The 19,309-nt window shown below is 40.7% G+C and overlaps 2 protein-coding genes across 2 annotated transcripts; both read right to left on the bottom strand.

The window, feature by feature from the left end:
- Positions 1-3,196: 3,196 nt before the first annotated feature.
- Positions 3,197-4,483, bottom strand: LOC124681975 (transcription factor bHLH84-like). Its single transcript, XM_047216747.1, has 5 exons — positions 4,013-4,483; positions 3,715-3,933; positions 3,554-3,619; positions 3,368-3,433; positions 3,197-3,280 (listed from the first exon to the last, which is right to left on the bottom strand). Exons 1-5 carry the CDS (start codon positions 4,481-4,483, stop codon positions 3,197-3,199), a joined length of 906 nt encoding a protein of 301 aa, XP_047072703.1.
- A 5,852-nt stretch (positions 4,484-10,335) lies between these two features.
- On the bottom strand, positions 10,336-14,325 carry LOC124706089 (probable N-acetyl-gamma-glutamyl-phosphate reductase, chloroplastic). The gene is made up of 14 exons (XM_047237784.1): positions 14,213-14,325; positions 13,709-13,774; positions 13,474-13,614; positions 13,102-13,209; positions 12,875-12,961; positions 12,672-12,722; positions 12,502-12,573; positions 12,118-12,237; positions 11,822-11,882; positions 11,650-11,730; positions 11,365-11,444; positions 11,164-11,253; positions 10,920-11,048; positions 10,336-10,831 (listed from the first exon to the last, which is right to left on the bottom strand). The coding sequence occupies exons 1-14, from the start codon at positions 14,267-14,269 to the stop codon at positions 10,724-10,726; spliced, it is 1,251 nt and encodes a 416-aa protein (XP_047093740.1). The 5' UTR covers positions 14,270-14,325; the 3' UTR covers positions 10,336-10,723.
- Between the last annotated feature and the right edge of the window lie 4,984 nt (positions 14,326-19,309).

Raw genomic sequence — 19,309 nt, 5'->3', positions numbered from 1 at the left:
AAGATAATTAAGCAACCACAAGGGATTATAATCTTCAAGCTTGCCGCTCCATTGGTAATAGTGGACAAGTGAACATGTTCTTAAGTGAAACTTTCCCACATAGATATGTGGGGGAGAAAATTGAGAGTCTTCACCAAGTTACCGTGACCAAGTGAAGTGTTCTCACTGGAGACAAGCATGAGCGCCATCGTTAAGGTCAAATATAATTCACAAGGATAATATATGCATTTTCTAAGTTTTCCTAGTTTTATCGGTCTTAAAGTGATTGATGGTAGACCGGGTCAGAGGTTTGATAGTCCTACTTTAAAGATAAGCTATCGAATGAGTATGTTCATCACATTGTTCACAAAAATCTCAAACCTTCGCATGTTTTGCATCCTCTTAATTGTTTTCTCTTGGGTTTTTGTATGTGAGGTTCTAAAGCTTCTTGTTAGGTTCAAAACAATACCAATATTGTCAAAAATGAAGTACATAAGAAAAATTTATCACGTATCTCATGTTGATTATTGTTGTTTTGTGGTCCATATTTTTTCTAGGTTTTGTTCGGACTACTGGAATGGTCCCGTCAGTGGTCTCAACTGACCATGTTTCGTTTGTATTATTTCTAGTAGGGAAAGCAGGCAGAAACTTTGGAATCCTATAAAAGAGGGTCTTCTTCCCCAATGGTTATCCATTGTTCAAATCTGAATTTTCCCAATTCCTGGCCTCTCCCTTCCTCCTCTAATCCTCAATATCCCCTCTTAGTGAAGATAAGCTTGTGGATATGGATCTAATACTCATTTGTTGACCTCCTATGTTGTTCCTGTCCGATTCCAACGTTTCCTTGACCTTTTGGTGGTTATTGGCTTGGTGACCTCTTTATGAAGGATTATGAAGAGTCCCAAATGATTTATGAAGTTTTTTAAAGCTTGGCATCCCCGTGATGTAGGAATAAGATATTCGTAGTTAAAGAAATCACACTTGGTTTGTTTATCTCAAGGGAGAAGACAACTATGTCTAATTGGGATGGATGTGGGGTAGATTTGCCACAGGCTCTCCAACAGAGAATAGGATATCTTTGGATATTTGAACTTTGGTAAATACATCAGTTGTCTTATGTCCCCTTTACTTTGCACAATTCACACGTAGTACCATCGATACATCTTTTGTAGATTTTTAATTGCTTGATTGTTCTTGTAATTTGTATGTCTTTGTTTAGCCTTAAGTTGTTGGTCACATAGTTGAGCCTATCATATCAAGGATTTGTGCTTGAAAAGAATTCACCCGGTTTAACTCCGCATTAGAATAAATCCAAACCCATTAATTTTTTAAAATGGCCTAATTTTCCCATTTTTCTCTTCAGCTCTTAAGTCTCTAAACTAAGAAAGTCTAGTTTACCACTGAGCCTGTTTTTATTAACATAATGACAACGAGCACTCGTTGCAGCTAATGCTACTAAATTCGTCGCTCTTTTTCCCTGACTTGCTGCATCAAAAACAGATTTATGATATGAGTACCTTTCGCGCTTTGCCAAAATGTAAGCCCCCCCCCCCCCCCACCCACACACACACACATGAGATGTAGGTCCTTTCACATACAGTAGTGAACTTGAATCTTCAAACCATGAACCTAATTTACCTTCCGTCTTCACTGTAGGCTTTGTCACAACAAGATCTTCTGAATTGTGCCCTATGTTAATATGTTTCGATGATTTTTCATCCTCAAAGTTATCAGCCGATGATTTATAAAGTTGCCACCCCATTGGTACTAAAGTCACCATGTGGTAACTTGTTGGAAAATAGGGTGGTAACGAATGTATTATTTTCCTACTAACAAAAGAGTGAAAAAAATGTTTAAATTTTACCCATGTGGGATCCAGAGCTGGAGCCCTCCTCAACACGAAGCCAATGGTGAAAACAACTTTAATATGCGGATGCTTTGAGCTATGCAACTTTTTTCTTCCAAAATCAACTTTTGTTCTATATTTAGTGATTCTCCTTTTATCCATGCGTATACATATCTTTTTGCATGTAATTGGCTTAGGTGATAGTGATGACTCTACATTTGTATGGGCAAAACACGAGTGATCACGCTTACTTATGCATGCACATTTTCCATTGATTTAGTTCTACATGATAAATATGAATTCGATATTACACGACGCGTATTACTCCAGTTATTATTTTCTAGTATAAAACATTCTTACGAATTTTGGAGCATTATTTTTAAGGTATTACTCGAGAACCAGTATGCACGATTGAGCATTATGGAGAACGCAAACTCTAGTTGCAGTTGTAGAGCTTCATCATACTCATTGCCCAGAAAAAATGGAATGATGTGCGGAATATTCTTATTCTTTTTGGGTATTTAACTTGTATACTATAAGCTCATTCACAACTACAAGACAAACATCATGGACTGTCATGCACTCATGCCTATGAAAACAGGGTAAAATGGACAGGAATATTTGATGGATTAAACAAACACGAAGAACCAGGTGGACAAAATAATACCAGACCAATGATTTGGCGACACCAGAAAACAACAATAATTCAGGCGTATATAATATTCCACTAACATGCAATGACAAAAGGAATATGAGATGGCATGCCACCCTTTGTCATGACAACAGAAAGAATTGCGGCTTCTCTTTTTTACAGGAAGAATTCAGGTTTCAACAGACAGTATATAGCAGAAAATGATGTGATCACAGAAATATGTTAGATGACAACTGCCACAACAATTCACGATCTTGCATTGCATTATACTATGACAACTACCAAGTTCCAGCTAACCACATAATATTATACTAAACACTGTACTTCAGTGGAGACACAAATTTGCCGCTAGAGCAAACTTGAAAGAAAAAAAAAACGAGACAATCTTCTTATGTGAAGTTGCATCTGAAGGAGAAAAGAAAATGTTGCCCTCCTTGTCTTCACAAGTTGCAGAGCCTCTTCCAACTTTCGGTATCTATCTTTTTTGCTTATTCTTCAGCCATACATGCACTCCCTTCAGTAACCGAAGTTACAAAAAAGCTTCTGGAGAACAATGCATTCGGTCTCTGTTTACACCTGGGAGAGATACACTGCCGGAATAGCTTATTGGTTGCGCGTTAGTAATAAAAACTTTTGAGCTAATTAACCCAAATCGTATTTACGGTAGATATCTGCTGCTTTTTTAGAAACTTGAGACTGTTAGATGTGTCTTATTAGTTCTAAGAGAGGTTCAAATCGATCCCGATGTTCATCCCATTGTACGCAATCGGCGCATACATCCACATATCATCGGAGCTGAGGACCTGCGAGTAGTAAAGAAACCATTAAGTAACTCAGACAAGTGCATTCGTAAGGGATGAAGCACTGCACCGAACTGTCAAAAGTCTCACCTTGATTTGAAGCTGCAAGAACTTCACATACTGCACCGCCTCCTCAAGCATAGTGCTGATATCTACCTACAGGAGAACACAAGTGTTGCTGTTTGAGTTGTTGCCCTTTATTTGTGATCCACAGTTACTATGAACAACAGCTTTTTTTTGCGAAAACTATGAGGGATGTGTTGCTGAGACTCTTACTTTGGTTCCATTCGGAACAAGTTTCTGCAGTACCTTCAGCTTCTCATTGATCCTTTCTCTTCTTTTCTGTTTCCAACCAAAAAAGAGCATAAATAACTGCTGATTTAGCTATCAACAAAACATTGTTCAGTATCAAACTCAGAGGATCATCTGTCGCTTACCCTTGCATAGAGGCTCTGGGGATCGGTTGTCGGCTGACGGCCAGCCTGAGTCTTTCCCTTGGGGTTAGAGGCAACAGGAGACTCTTGAGAGTCAATTTCAGACGTGCAGCAGCTTATGCTTTGCCCTTTTGTGGTGGCAGCAATGGCGCCATCCTCGCCTCCATGTTGCATGATCTTCTTTGCCCGCTTTGAGTCGGCCTTCCTCGAGCATTTCCGACCCTGTATTTCAGAAAATTTCAATCAACATTTGCACCGAGCGACGAAAAATTTCTCGTGTACAAAATCATTGAGCACTCACCCTTGTTTCGTCAGCCTCTTTCCCTTGATCCTGGCGCTTTCTCTTGTTAGAAGTGTCATCGATGGAGTCTAGCAGGTTCATGCTAAGATCTTCGCAGCTTGAATCGCCATTCCCATAGGAAGGGTTGAGGATGGCATCCATAAACTGAGATGCACCTTGCTCCTGGACCATATTCAGGTCCAGCCCATTTGAGTCGCCCAAATAGAAGCCCCCGTAATCAGACGGCACATCGAGGATGAGACTACCAACACTGTTGCTACTAGCGGAACTGTACGCATTAGAGCTACCATTACAATGGGCATAGTATGCATCTGAGGCTTGGACAGACCAAGGCAGCTCCTGGTGGTGAGATTCATCGCCATTGGAGGGGAAGGTGCCGAGCAGCTGCTCCATCATCTCCGACTCCTCAGCCTGCGACGATAGTCCAAGCGAGTCCCAGCTCGCCTCCACAATCACTCCTCCAGACTCCATTGTGATATAAGTTTAGGGTGTGTGAGGGAGGTGGTCGGTATGAGCCTATGAGGAGAACTGGGCTGTTTGATACACTTATGCTTGCTGAAGGAAAAATGCATGTCACGACAGCTGCATTTATACTGATGAGGATGCTGACGGAAACAAAGCAGTTGCAGGATTAAGAAATGCAAGATCATGCTTAGAGAAATGGACGCCCCACGGCTGGGTATGAACTGTGCTGACAACGACCCTTCCTTCCAAGTATGGCCTGGGAATGCGCACATAATGAACTTAGAAAACTTCAACTGCTAGTTGGTACTAGTTGGTGTTATTTTGTGATCCAAATTCATATACTAAAGGAAGGCTAACTTCTGACGAGCGGAGCGAGGCCCGTCGCCGGAGGCTTGGGCCGAAGCGTAGCGTTCCCCGCGGTACGGATCGTTGCCACCGCCTATTTATATTCCCTGTAAGCCGCCGCTAGGGTTATCATCGCATCATTGTAAACCCACGGCGTTTGTAAACACCACCGAAATAGTGAAGTTTTGCTGGCTGGCGCCCGTGGTTTTTCCCTTGTGTGTTGCAAGGGTTTTCCACGTTAAAATCTCGTGTCCCCTGCAGTGTTTTACTTTTCGTTCTTCGTTTATTGTGCATCTCGATTATAACAGTTGGTAGACAGGATTGTTGAATTATCCAGGATCACATCTTAAGAAGTCAAGCCAATCAGAACTCGAGTGGCAAGTGTCTCAATGATTGCAGAGAGCCCTCCCTCAGCGCTGTTGCATTAATAGGACAAGGAATCAAACATGCCTGTGGTTCAAAACCGGGGCAAACATGGGATTATCTTAGCAATTAATACAGAATCAGGCATTATGAAAATTGTGGAGAATGTTATTGGAATGAAATAATCCCACCAATAAACTGGAGAGCTGCAGAGAGAGGCTTGCACGACCATGATGGAGGGAATCTGAACATTCTTAAATGCTAGAAAAAAAAAGGATTAGACAGTGTCTCCGATCCTCCGCGTATCCCGATGATTTGCCATCTTATACTCAAAATGTACAGCTTTCCATCCACCCTATCCAACAGAATCTGCCCGCAACCTTCATTTCGGTTTCATACTTGTAATACTACATCACCATATCGAAAGATCGCCACTGCGACGCAGAAATTGCACTCCATAGACCTTTTCTGAATAAGTGTACAGAAAAACTAACCCGGAGTAGATCTAGACACGCTGAAAACTGAGAAAATCTGTTCCATTGTGTAACTATCAGATAATATTGATATCTTATGGCCAAACAGGTAACAGTATCAGACAAGATTACCAGAGTCTCACACGTGGACACTTCCACTCTTATCTTGAGATTATGCCATATCTTAGCATGTGGAATCAAAAGACTCTGCACAGTATGGGTCTTACAATGAGCAGACAAATCTGAGTCATTGGGTGATCTGATGATGATATTCTCATTAATTGGATCTGATTTTCGTATATTCAGGAAATTAGGAGATGCCCATGGCCGGGATCTATTGGTCGTGCAAGAAATGAGCTGTACTTCTGTACTGCCCCTTCATCCCCCATAAAGGACTTGCTCTTATTGCCTCTTTGTCCCACACAGAGGATCAACGAAGGGAATAAACAATGCTAGCTAAGATGCTGGCATCGGGAAATGAATCGAAAGGAGCAAGATGGTGTGCTTTCTTTACAACTGTCCTTTTATCTGTAAAAAAAATCAGGAACTTCCAAATATTTGGCAGCCAAATCATACAAAGTGAATTTTGATACCACAATAGCAAAAAAAAAATCAATGTTAGGCATAGAAATGAACAGTATGGTTCACAGAACATACCCTCAATGCAAAAGCACTTTTCATATGTGCCTGACCCCTAGAAGATCCAACTGCATCACGAGCAAGCTGAATTGCGCAAGATTTTTCCCTTGAAAGCCTTCAAATCTGAAGGGGAAACATGAAATCCTCCTTAGGTCATAGAAGCACAGAACCACTAATCATATGTGCATAGAAAGATAGACTTGTTGAGGTCATATTAACATTAAACAACACTGATGAATTTAATTAACCTAATACAAAATGACATGCATTTTGACGTGTATTCGAGATAATACTGTTTACCTCTGGAGGTTGAGGTTGAATATTCACTAAATTTTCTGTTCTTTTTTCGGTCCTGCATATCAAGGAGGAAATGGTATCAAAATTATGCATGCTTATTGAAAACGTAAATTTATGTGTACTACATTCATGGATATTTTTAAGCATTGTATCAGGCAATTTTAGCCAATTGGTATGCCAGATCCCCTCGGCGCCAAGTCCTGATTATTTGCTTAATTTTTTACTATGTTATATTTCTTAGTGTCACTTTCAGTTTTTGGAAATGGTACATCGGTTTCAATTGACCAGAAAATAAGGGCAAGTCTGAATAATAATCGACGTTACAGATTGACTTGAACATAAATGTCAATATGATAGAATGCCCAGGAACACAAATCTTGGATACAATATATTTCAGAATTATTCAGTGGACAGTTGTCAAACAACATTCTAATCAAATAGTCAGACAACAACATCTATGACTTTTGATACATGGACAGTTTTTACTACTGTACTAAATAGTACCTCTGTCCATACAAAGATGTCTTGGATTTGTCTAAATTTGGATGTACTAAGATACATCCAAATTTAGACAAATCCAAGACATCCTTTATGGACGGAGGGAGTATTAATTTATGGAACTCTATGCTATACATTGAAATGACAGGGAATGGTAAAAAAAAGTATATCAAACATGTGAAATTGCATCCTAAAAAACTTGGCTGCAGAGTTACAGCCACAATAGAAGTTTGCTGCATAGTTACTGATACAAGAAATATTTGCTGCAGCAATGCTACAGGAAAGTAAACTACTAGTACATCAATATAACTATTGTGGGTTACAAAAATTACAGTAGGTTCTTCTGCTGCAGCAAGCATTGAAACCTATCTAGCTCCCTACGATAACATGAATAATATAACTTAAAATAATGGAATAAAATATTCTTCACGTCTTTGAGCTCAAGTGGAGAAATATACCTCTTGATATGTTATGAACTAAAACATGGATGATTTGGATGTGTTGCAGTATCAAAATGTTATTCTCCTCAACTTAACAATGTTTTTTTTTCTCCACACTTCCACAACTATGATATTACCATGAAAATAAAACAGCAGAAAAACAGGTAGATTGGTTTAATTATCTTGCACTTACATAAAATCTGTGTGCAATTACAGATTTTTATAAAACTTAATCTTTGCCATCTCAAAGCCCATCCACATTTTACCTCTACCTAAAATACCCCAAAATGAGATGACTAAAGATAGAAGAACATGTATCATACTTCAAAGTATTTATATGCATCAGTAACGTGAAGAGGTCAAACTAAAAATTATAATTCAATAATAGAGAATGAACTAGACATCAGAGAATATACATAAAGAACTGAAAAGGTCAAATGCTAATAAAACATTGCAAAAGCATTTCCATGTCTATGGCGATTTCAAGTCAAACAGCACATAGCATCTTTGATCAGCACAGCCAGAAAGAAAGTACTATCAACAATTGAGTTTAGCTCAGAGATCAACAGGGCCTGAATACATCGCCTAACAAGACCCAGCAGCAAACTTTTAAGAAGATATACTAGTGAACAATACCTAAGGACCATACACAATTGCATCCTGGACAAAGACCTTTACTGCAGAGTTGCTGCTATAGTAAAGATAAATAGTACAGAAACAAAGCTAGAATAGAGACTAGGGTCAAAGAAAAAGGTAAGAGGAGCATGCAAACTCTCATGAAGTACAAGTAGGTTCTCCTGCTGCAGCAAGGATTGAAACCTATCTACCTCCTTGCAGTAATATGAACATCCTCAATGAATATACCTTAAAATAACTGCAACAAAAATCGTCGCTTGTTTAAGCTTAAGTGGGATTAACATGGATAGTTTTGGATGTGTCCAGAACATACCAGTTAAATTGTTTTCCACAGCAATGTCATGAAAACAAAGTAACAGAAAACCATGTGAAAAATGGCTTGTTGTAGGTAAATACATCTGTGCAAAATACAGACTATCAATAGAAATATCTTAGTCTACCTAAAGCCTATCTGCATTTTAGCACAACACAAAAATACCCCCAAATAAGATGATTAAACAGAAGAATGCTTCAAATAATTCATATGCATGGACAAACACATGAGCCAAGAAGTCTAATTGAATGCAATCATTAAGAAACCAGATATGAACTAAAGTCAGAGAATAAACATAAAGAACTGAAGGTCAAAGGCTAATAACATAATGCAGAAGTGTTTACAAGCCTACACAGCTGATTCAAGTCAAGCAGCACATAGCATCTTCGATCAGCATGACCAAAAAGAAAGTGTCAACAATGATTTTAACTCAAAAATTAGTGCTGATGTCTAGATACATCTCCTCCCTAAGACCTAGTTGCCAAATTTAAGATTCAGTAATGTTGAAGAGCTAAGAGACCCTTGAAGATGGGTACCTAAGGAACGTAGGATGTTCCCATTTCATTGCCAGGCTTCAAATGTACTTGCATGTAACATCAGTTTTCTTGACAATTGCTTAGGTAGGGGTGTAGGCTGACCAATCTTAATGCAATGGAGCTTTTCACTACCAAGCCTCATCGTAGTCATAAATGTGATAGTTAGAAGATCGACATGTGTACCTATATCTTTGACAAGATTTTACGGTTGCATCAAATTATTAAGTTTTGCACAGAATTACTCCAGAAAACTGAACAATAATAGAACTACTGAAACCTGAACAATACATTGAAATAAACTTACAAGCTCTGACTCAATTGAGATTTGCGACCTTACATTTGTCCAGATATCAAAGATCTAGTATGTAGGATAGCACCCAGCCATGATTTTTGAGTCGCCGAGTCAAGCCAACTCGCCATGACTGCAGCTAGTGACTTGCTGGCTTGACTCGGCGACTTGGCTTGATTAGTTGCCCCAAGTCGCCATGGCAGTAAAAAGAGCACTACCGCACTTGATTCTCTCCTTTGCATAGCCCATTGATACCATATGAGCAAAGTTGGCCTGTCATCTATCGCAGCCAAGCCAGTCAGGCCCCAGCACGGCCCAGCTAATCGCTCCCAGCCTTACCCACTCGCTAAACATAGCACCCCGTCACATGAATCCTCCTAGTCCCGCCAGCCCATAGGCGCACTCCTGCATGCAGCCTCGCTCGAGCCTATCCCCTCAAACCATCTCCTTCCTCTGCGCCGCCGGCGAGGAGCAGCGACGGCCTCTCCTCCCGAGCTCTGCCCTTTCTCTCCCTTTGCATCTCTTTATCTCTGAAATCTTGAGGTAGGAGAGAGCCTATATTCCCCCCCCCCCAAAAAAAAATCTGGCAGGCAATCGGCAACTATCACGCAACTAGGCCGTGAGTCGAGTCGCTTGCACGACCCAGCCACCCCACGCCGACTCGGCGACTATACGGCAACTCAAAAAGCATGCACCCAGCAACATAACAAAGAACCACCCAGACATCACAAGAACAATGGGAAATAAAAAAATCTCAGCCTCCTCTTTCAATGCATATATACACATCCGCCATGCAAACACGAAATCAAATGAACACAAGCAATTTCAAATAAAATTGCTGCTACCAGACACCTCTTGAGCCACAAATGCCATAAGGACCAAAGTAACTCAACCCTACTGTTATTCTTTTAAAGTTAACCAAACTATGGCTAGAGCTTTATCAAAGCATTTCAAAAGAAAGATATGGCACCTTATTATAGAATTCAAATTTTACTCAAATCATGGTATTCTGATAGGCTAGAAAGGACAAAAACAATATACCAGTCACCAGCATTATTGTGGTAAAATTTAGGATCTGGGTACATCACACAAGATAAAATTTGACAAAAACATCAGAACTAAGAAATGCTCTATATCCAATGATATCCGCAGTGGTTGATGCCTCTGAGTTGACTTTTAGACTTTTTTACTGATCTCATAACAACGTAATACATGATACATAGCCTTATGACTACTCTTATTCAACTGCTAATTGCTGCTCATCTCTAAAAACTGCACCAGCACAAGCCTAGTTATGCTTTTGAGAAAGTTTGAGTACACTCTGACGTTGAGCTCTTTCCTCTCAACAGAAAACAGCAGAGATTGCTACTCCAAAGCACCATCACAGACAAGACCCAACAAATACTGGCACAATATATCAAGGAAACAGGGGCTGATATTGCAGCCCCGTATTCTCAGGCAGACCCATCATCAGATTGAGGTTCTGCACAGCCTGGCCAGATGCCCCCTTCACAAGATTATCTATCTGCATTGTTGAAGAACAAGAAATCACGATTTTCCATCTTAAGTATGCAACATTATTCGCTAGTGTTTGAGCAACTTGAGACACTTACGACAGAGATGATGATGGCCCTTCCAGGAATTCTGTCCTCGAAGACATTCATGAAGCAGTAATTTGATCCAACAACATGGCGTGTGTGAGGAACATTGCTGCCATTTAACAGGTTGACAAATTCTTCACCCTGAAAAGATGCACCGGCAGAATGTTATGATGCTAACAAGAGTAAAGGTGTTTCTCTCAAAATTATAGATCTCTGCAGACAGATAATTTATTCCACTTGATCAAACAAACAAAACCTCGTAAGTAGACTTGAGATGCTCATACAAATCACTGACAGTCACTCCAGGTGCCATTTCAACAAACATGGTAGATTGCATCCCACGTTTCTGTTCAACATACAGATAAAAAAAGCAATTGAATTCTACACATTTCTTATGCCTTTAGTGAAGCACACAGCAAACTGTAAAACCAGGAGTTATCTCTGAATATGTGCTTACCATACAGATAAGATTTGGAGTGAAGCTGATAGTAACTTTAGATTCAGCAGCATCTGAAAGTCCTTGTTCAACCTCGGGAACTGAAATGGTGTTATCTCATTGTCAGTAAGGCCACCAAAGCCACAAGGATAGAATATTAAATTGTAACTAGACTGCATTTTACCAAAGGGGGGGACAGATATGTTTGTGAACATAACAGTAACAATTTTTTTATTCAAACTAAAAATAATAATAATAAATACGAAACTAATGTCGACTTCAAATGTTTGCAAAAAATATGATTACCATGCCGGTGGCCTTTTATTCCATAAGCATGAATGCCTTCAGCTATCTCGGTGTAAAGATTTGCTTCCTTAGCTCCGCGTCCTAAAGAAATGCAGGTTATAACAAGCAAATTGGCTATTGATTTAGAATTACAAACTTCTATTTTATAATGTTATCTTCAAAAAATACGGACCTGCCCCAGTAACCCCAGATTTTGCATCAATTATAATGTTACTCAGCTTGATCAGTTTTGCCTGCAAGGTAAAATAAAATATGCTAAGAACAACTTAGATACTAACAAGATTAATAAAATGATGACATTTCTTAAGTGAGCATGACACAGTGGCAGAATATTTTGACAAAATTAACGCATGTGAAGATTCTTTCTACCTTTGCAGATATAGCACACTAAGCGAGGCCTATTATGTATAAACCTATTATTATTTGGACCAGAGACTAGGATGACTAAGAACTCTAGTCGATTCCCACCTTTATTAGAGGAACAAGTGGGAGCTGAATAGACGTGGGATAACATCCTGGATTGGCAACAAGCCGAGCATTTCGTATTTCGTCGCGAAGAACCTCTGTCAAACCATACACAGCTTCTTCCTGAATAAACAGAGAAACAGGAAATGAGTTCACAACAAACAAAGAAACAAATAAACATAATGACATAGGAGGAACAAAAAAATATCACGGACTACAAAGCATTCTAATTCAAGCCCCCAAAGGTACTATATAGAAAACATTGATGGAACATGTCAATAGGAATCCAAGTTGGTAATCGACTGCTGAACTTGGAACTTAAGAACTGAGTAACAGCAATATAACCAATGGAAGTTATAAAGTCTTTATGGGAAAGTAGAAAAAAACCTGAAGTTCCGGTGCCCTATGAGCATGACCATACCACTCTGCGTACTCATTGATGTCACGCAATCGGAAATCCTGCAAAAATGGTAAGTCACTCATAAGAATCATGGGACGTTCAGTGGCAACCAAGGTGATATCTACATAAACAAAGCATGAGTTTGCATATAGCATACCGCGGAGAGATCAACAATCTTCAGTTGCTGGGGTAAATCTCTAATAATTTCCTGATAAAAAACTTGCAATCAGACTTTGCTTGAAATGTGTTCAGAATAGCATCTTATCTTCCAATGGACAACAGAGTGAATAACTGGATTCCTTTACAAATTCAGCAATTGGCATAAAACATTTCAGAAAAGGCATGATGAAAATAAATAACCTGTGTTGTTCCATGTGGCAAGCAACAAAAAACAGCATCAACTTTTGAGAAATCTGCATCTTTTACTGCAACTAAATTTGGCAGGTCCTGCAATATTGAAAGAGGATCACCCGTATGCCAACACAAATTCACATAGAGAAATGTGCTACTTCTTAAAGGTTCAGCAAAATCTTAATATGCAATGATGAAGCATCACGTGTGGAGGAAGAGAAGAAAAAAAATCTTACCTGTGTTATCAAGTGAGGAAATACAGAGCAAAACTGTTGACCAGCTTTTCTATCTGCGGTCATCACTGTGATACGAAACTGAGGGTGGTTTGCTAGAAGCCGAACAATCTGTTAGCATGAGTGTACGTTAACACATTAGCAACTGAACCAAAATAAGACCAAAATATCGCGATCATAGCACATTAATGTTGAACCGGAAAAGCAAAAGAGGAAAGTTGCATAGACTACGGGTCTGTTGGGTTTGTGCCAAACTAAACCCACCCTGCCAAATTTTTGGTAACAATGCCCAAGAATTTGCCAGGTGAAACAAGCCTGTCCCTGCATGACAAGGAGTGAACAAAGATGGAAAATGACAGGGAAAACGAGAAGAACCTCAGCTCCAGTATAACCGCTGGCTCCCAGCACCGCAATGCGCACCTCCTCCCCTGATTTAACTGCTGATGTCTTGGGAGAGTATTGCTTTTGTGGTGAAGAGGCGATGGATGCCCTCACACGGTGTGATAACCGTCCAACCTACAACATATACCACCGTTTTCATTAGTATGTAGAGTACAAAAGTCAACATCGGTATTTGTTTACTGAAGAAAGAAGAGGCAAAGAAATTCACCTTGGGAGATGTCTTGAGGATGAAACTGGTGCATGGCTTGAAACTAGATCCAACAAGGGCTCCATTCTACACATAAACACGAGAAATCATCTCTCTGCCTTAGCTCAAAAATATGTAAAGGAGCTCCATTCTACACATCAAAATGTAGTATTTGGAACAAGGCCATAGTGGACCGAAGCCCGAAGGACCACCACCTATGGCCAATTTATCCAAGGTACAGTTAGGAGTCGTCCTATTTAAGATGTTAAGTTGCCATTCACAAACATAAGGGTAGCATTTCTTATTACTACTACTGCCAAGGAGATCAAACACATTAAAATCTTAGTTCGGGTCAGACTAATAGATGTGCAGAGATAGGCAAGCAATCCAACCAACGCGGCCAGATAGACAGACCCAATAATCCAACTCGCGGGTCATACCCTTTCTGAATTCGCCAGAGACAAAGCTTGCAAGGGGGCGGAACAAAATGGAAAATAAGGAACGAAAAGGCAGGCGGGGGGTCACCTTGTGGGCCAATCCAGCGCGCGCCGGAGCCGCACCGCCGAGCGCCGTGGATCCCATGTCCGGCAGGAGGAGGACTCAGGCTGCCGCGAGCGAAACCAGCGGGCGGTGTAGGCGGGGAACTGGCAAATCGGAAGGGAGTGAAACACAGATGGAAGCAGAGTGGCGAGAAGTGTGACGAGAGCAAGTGCGACTGTATAAATACCCTTTTTCCGGTGGCTGGCGGAGGCGGCTAGGGGATGGTTGGTGGTGGCGGCGCTGACCGCCGTCTTGTGTCGTCGCTGGTGGATTAGGTGGACGGAGAGGGTTGCGGTTGGTGACGTAGGGTTAGCCTGTGAGCCACCCAGGATGTGCGCAGACTAAAACAAATCGGGAAAATTAGTTTTGTACCATTAAAAGATCCGACTTTAGAAAAGTACCACCAAAAGATTGGGCTGCAGAAAAATACCACTAAAAGCTTACTCCGTTATTGATTTGTACCATCACCGTGAACTCCACGTGAATTGGAGCTAAAAACAAATGAATCAGGGAGAGTATTAGGGGATTAAGGGAAAATATAAGAGTTCTATCCACGCATAAAGGGAAGAAAAATTCATACAAACCGGAAGAATATAAGAGAATTAGTGGAGATTGCCCGTATGAAACTTCAACAGCATTCATCCCCTTTCAAATCTCTGCCCGTATGAACTACAGAATCTCCAAGACTAAATTTACACTATGGAAGATGGAACAACAAGAAAAACAAGAGGGAACCAGAGAAGAGAGAGTGGAGGGAGGGCGCACCATGGAGGAGCCGCCTATACCGCCTCCGGGGAAGCGCGCCGCCTATACCGCCTCCGGGGAAGCGCGTCTTCGAAATCCCCTCCTAGCTCTGTTGCCTGAGTTGTTTTTTTTCTTCAGATGATACTGCCTGAGTTGGATGCGTGGATCTGGTTCAGTCAATTTGGCCCAACTCACGTGGACTTCACGGTGATGGTAGAGATCAATAACGGAGCAAGGTTTCAGTGGTATTTTTCTAAAGCCCAATGTTTGGGTTGATTTTTTAATGGTACGAAACTAATTTCCCCAAACAAATCGCTCCACACTACTACAACAGCTAACAAAATCGGGTTAATTGCTACTCCCCCCTCGGAGAGCCACCAACCCCCGCTCAACTGCTCAAGCGCAGGAAGCCCAAAATAGCTGCAGAGCTCGGGTGAGAGCGGGCACGAGGGATGTGGGTGCGGGAGAGCTAGGACGCCGACGGGCCGGAGCGGCTCATCGACGCTGCCTCACAGGAGGACGGGAACTGGAGCGATGGGCGGTACGATCGATCTGCGGCATACAAGAGGTCAAAGGAGTCCCCCAAGCGCCGGAGAGAGAGGACTCGCAAGAGGCCGCCGCGGGGAACCAGGACGGCGCGTGCGGGGAGTTCCCACAGGTAGGAGACGGGCCGGTGGGTCTCTTTTTCCATATGGATAGGGATTCAGGAGGTTGACCATAGGAAATAGCAGATCACACCATTTGTTCTGTCGGTGTCTTTTTTGCTAACAGGGGTTTGTTGCGAGAAACACCACATTTTATTATAATTATTTGCACTGAACATATAAAAGTAATTAAGCAGCTTGATAGCTAATTAGTTAGTTGGCTTACTATCAGACAGGATAGCATTAATAATTAACTACTTTTTAAAATAAATAAAAATATTTTCAAAATTTGGACACTTTTCAAAATCTATATATTTCACTTCTGAACATTTTCAAAACTGGACAAATTTAAAACTTGGATATTTTCAATTCTAATTTTTTTAAAATTAAAACTTTTCAAAATCTGGAACTTCGCAATTTTGATTTTTTAAGAATTGAATTTTTATTTATAAATTGTCAAAATCTGAATATTTTTCGTAATCTTAACATTTTTAAAATCTAAACTTTTTCAAGATTCGAACTTTCTATCAAAATTTAAACCTTTTCTAATTTTGAACATTGATGCCGGCGGCGGTGCGCCCGCACGCACGAGGAGGCCGAGGGTATTCTGGCTGAGACCGATGGACTTCCTCGTGTTGCAGGTTGTGTGGATTTCTCGATGGCGTGCCACCGGATGTCTCCAGGGTGGCCGCCTCCGCCTGGTAGGGACGAGATAATGGAGAGAAATTACCATGTTAGACTGCTGACAATGGGACTGGCTAATTGATCATCAATTGTGTTATCTATTTGATTATGGGTTGTATGTAAATAATTACCGCAAAGTATGGTGTCCTTGTGGTTCTATGCAACAACAACAAAAAGACACCAACAACAACAAAAAGACACCAACAAGTATTTGATCTCCTCTTTCCTCGGTTGACCAGGGAAAGAGAAGACATGTGCAATCAGGGGTGCGCTCACGAAAGACCTTAAGTTTGACTAAATGATCATAAGATCCATCGAACGTTGGATATCCAATATTAAAGCTAGCTGGACCACGTCACGTGAGAGTGGACATCGGATGGACATCAGTGTTTTGGATCTGGACTCTGATCCAGTTCCACACATCTCTTTTTGTGTCGAGCGTTCATTATGCCATTCGTTTTCTGTAATGCTCTCTGGTCTAAATTTTGTTGATTCCACTTTATCTAGATACGTATGTATATAGTTTAGAAACTTAACTAGATACATATGAATATAGATAAAGTTGAATCAACTAATATGGATCGAAGGAAGTAGAAGAATTTTAAGAAATTTGGGGAGCCAATTTTTGTGAGGCGTGTTTGAGGGACATGGTGTTTTGGCTCATAGGTGCAAATGCACCTATTATAAATAATGCATTGAAATTTCTTTTGAAATGTCAAAAAATTATGGAAAAAAATTTAGGTGTATATCTTGATATGCTATGTTTACACAAAAGATTTTGTGAGAAAAGGACGATTTTTATGGGCTGTGCAAAAAAGACAAAACAACATCCCGTAAAAGGCTATTTTGCAAGACCGAAAATTGACTTTTTTACACAAGTCACAAAATTTTATGTGCGGACAATATAATGTCCGGATGTACACCTAGATTTTGTCTCATATTTTTTCGACATTTTGAAATATGTTTTTTAAACAATGTGTACATCTACACCTATGAGCCAAAAGTGATATCCGGTGTTTGAGCGAATATAGACAAAACCAAGTGTTACCTTGATATTCTAGCGTCATGGAGTCACTAGGTCCCACTTGCCGAGCACTCAAAATGTTATGTGCCCAGTAGTTTCCGTTAACTACCTTCCTTATGTGACAACATGTCAAGTCTACATGTTGTTAGTACGGTCAAGATCTTCTTTTGTCGTTTGTCAAAACCCTCAACCCCTAAACCTGCGATGAATTTCGGATGCGGTGCATGGATGGCAAGTTGAAGGGAGCAGCTTACCCGTTCTCGTCGACGCAAAGAGCAGCGTAGACGAAAGAGGCAGGAGTTGGGAGTCAGGAGAGCAACCAGAGGCCTTGCAACAAACCAAGACCGTGCAGCAGCAAGCGAAGAGCTAGCCCTGGATGGTGGCATCGCCACGACCAACAACGAGAGAAGAGCTAGCTAAACGGCGGCTCCAACGTCGGCTGCGGCGGGGCGGCACATGATGCCTGCAACAACATTGAAATTCCCTAAGATTGAAGGGGTAGGGGCTTCAGCTGACATAGAGAGAGAAGCTGAGAGGTGAATTTTTCTTAGCTTTGCTGGATTGGTAAATCTTTTTACCAATGTAGAGAACCAACATAATTTTCTCTATTTATTACACAATTGTTGACTAGCATCGATCAAGTGTTCGAATACAAAATATTGGTACAAGTTCATCAGTATGCCGCAATACTAGATTATGGCCCACAGAGGAATGCAGCTTCATAGGTTGTAGAATCGGTTGTGTATAGCAGTGAGATTGTGTCCCAATGATTGGCGACAAGCCGAGCATTTCTTAAATGTGGCATATGTCTCATATATACCTTGTCAAGCTATATGTGAGATCTAGGCATCCCTTTAATAACTCAACGCTCTTCTCAATCTCGTGATATAGATTCACTAGACTAACTGTTAATCCTAGTATTCGTTGACTCTTAACAAAGTTGCATGGCCATACTTCCTAAATTAAAACATTCGAGAGGGTCTAGAGAATATCTCCCTAAGTTGGAGGGGTAAATCACATCTCGATCAACCATGCCACGCAAACTTGCTTCACAACCAAACTGAAATCAACCTTTGTAACTACCCAATTATTGGGTAGTGTTTGATAGACCCTAAGTAGGTCATTCCACAACTTATATCATGTGAGGACTTTAGGTCTAAGGAGATGGCATAAACATTAATTGTTGAGACCAAGAAGTGGAAACTTGCTCGTTGCGTCTTGGGCTTATCCGACTGGTGAAGTCCTTTACTAGAGGGCCGTACTATTGGTTTGGCACAACCATGCCATGATAGTAGAACCGAGTCATTAGCTGAGTATTATACTAGTCATGGATATCATCTCCACATAACCTTATCCACTAGGAACCATTATGAAAAGCTTCATACAAAATACAATTTCACACCCGGACCACATATCGGATGACACATATCATTTAGGATGTTCAAGAACATTTAAATAACTTATGAGTATAAATAGGAAATATCATCATACATGACTGACTCTGTGACATATTTCCACTGGTTTTAGACGATGGAAAGAGTGGTTTCAGACAACGTTAGCCGCGAAGGTGTTGGTGGTAAGCGATGGTGCACTGACCAATTGAGGTATTTATAGGCAGTTCTCCCTAACACATGCAACAAGCGGTAAAGAGGAGCTCCCAATTTTGAGAAAAGGGCAAGCAGCTATAGAATGTGCAATATGGGTTTTGTTCTATGGGTTGTGTATGTTGAGCTTGAGTTGTATTTTTCTTCAGTTCTGCTCGGATACAAATCTCATAGGTTCTGAAACAAAGACATGGCCTACATAAATATTCAAATTTCTCCTATGTGTATGTCTAGGATTACCAAATAAATGAATTTGGTAGAGAAAGCATGCTCTATGGGAAGTTTAATTTCCTCGGTCACGACATGTGGTCTCTTGTGACTAACTTGTGCGTGACACGTGGTGTGATTAGGGAGAGGTTGGTGGGAACAGAACAATGAGAAT

The sequence above is a fragment of the Lolium rigidum genome, chromosome 1 (assembly GCF_022539505.1).
Source record: "Lolium rigidum isolate FL_2022 chromosome 1, APGP_CSIRO_Lrig_0.1, whole genome shotgun sequence".
NCBI classification, from domain to species: Eukaryota; Viridiplantae; Streptophyta; class Magnoliopsida; order Poales; family Poaceae; genus Lolium; species Lolium rigidum.
The sequence above is the reverse complement of the archived record's forward strand: the minus strand, read 5'-3'. Positions and strand labels throughout refer to the sequence as shown.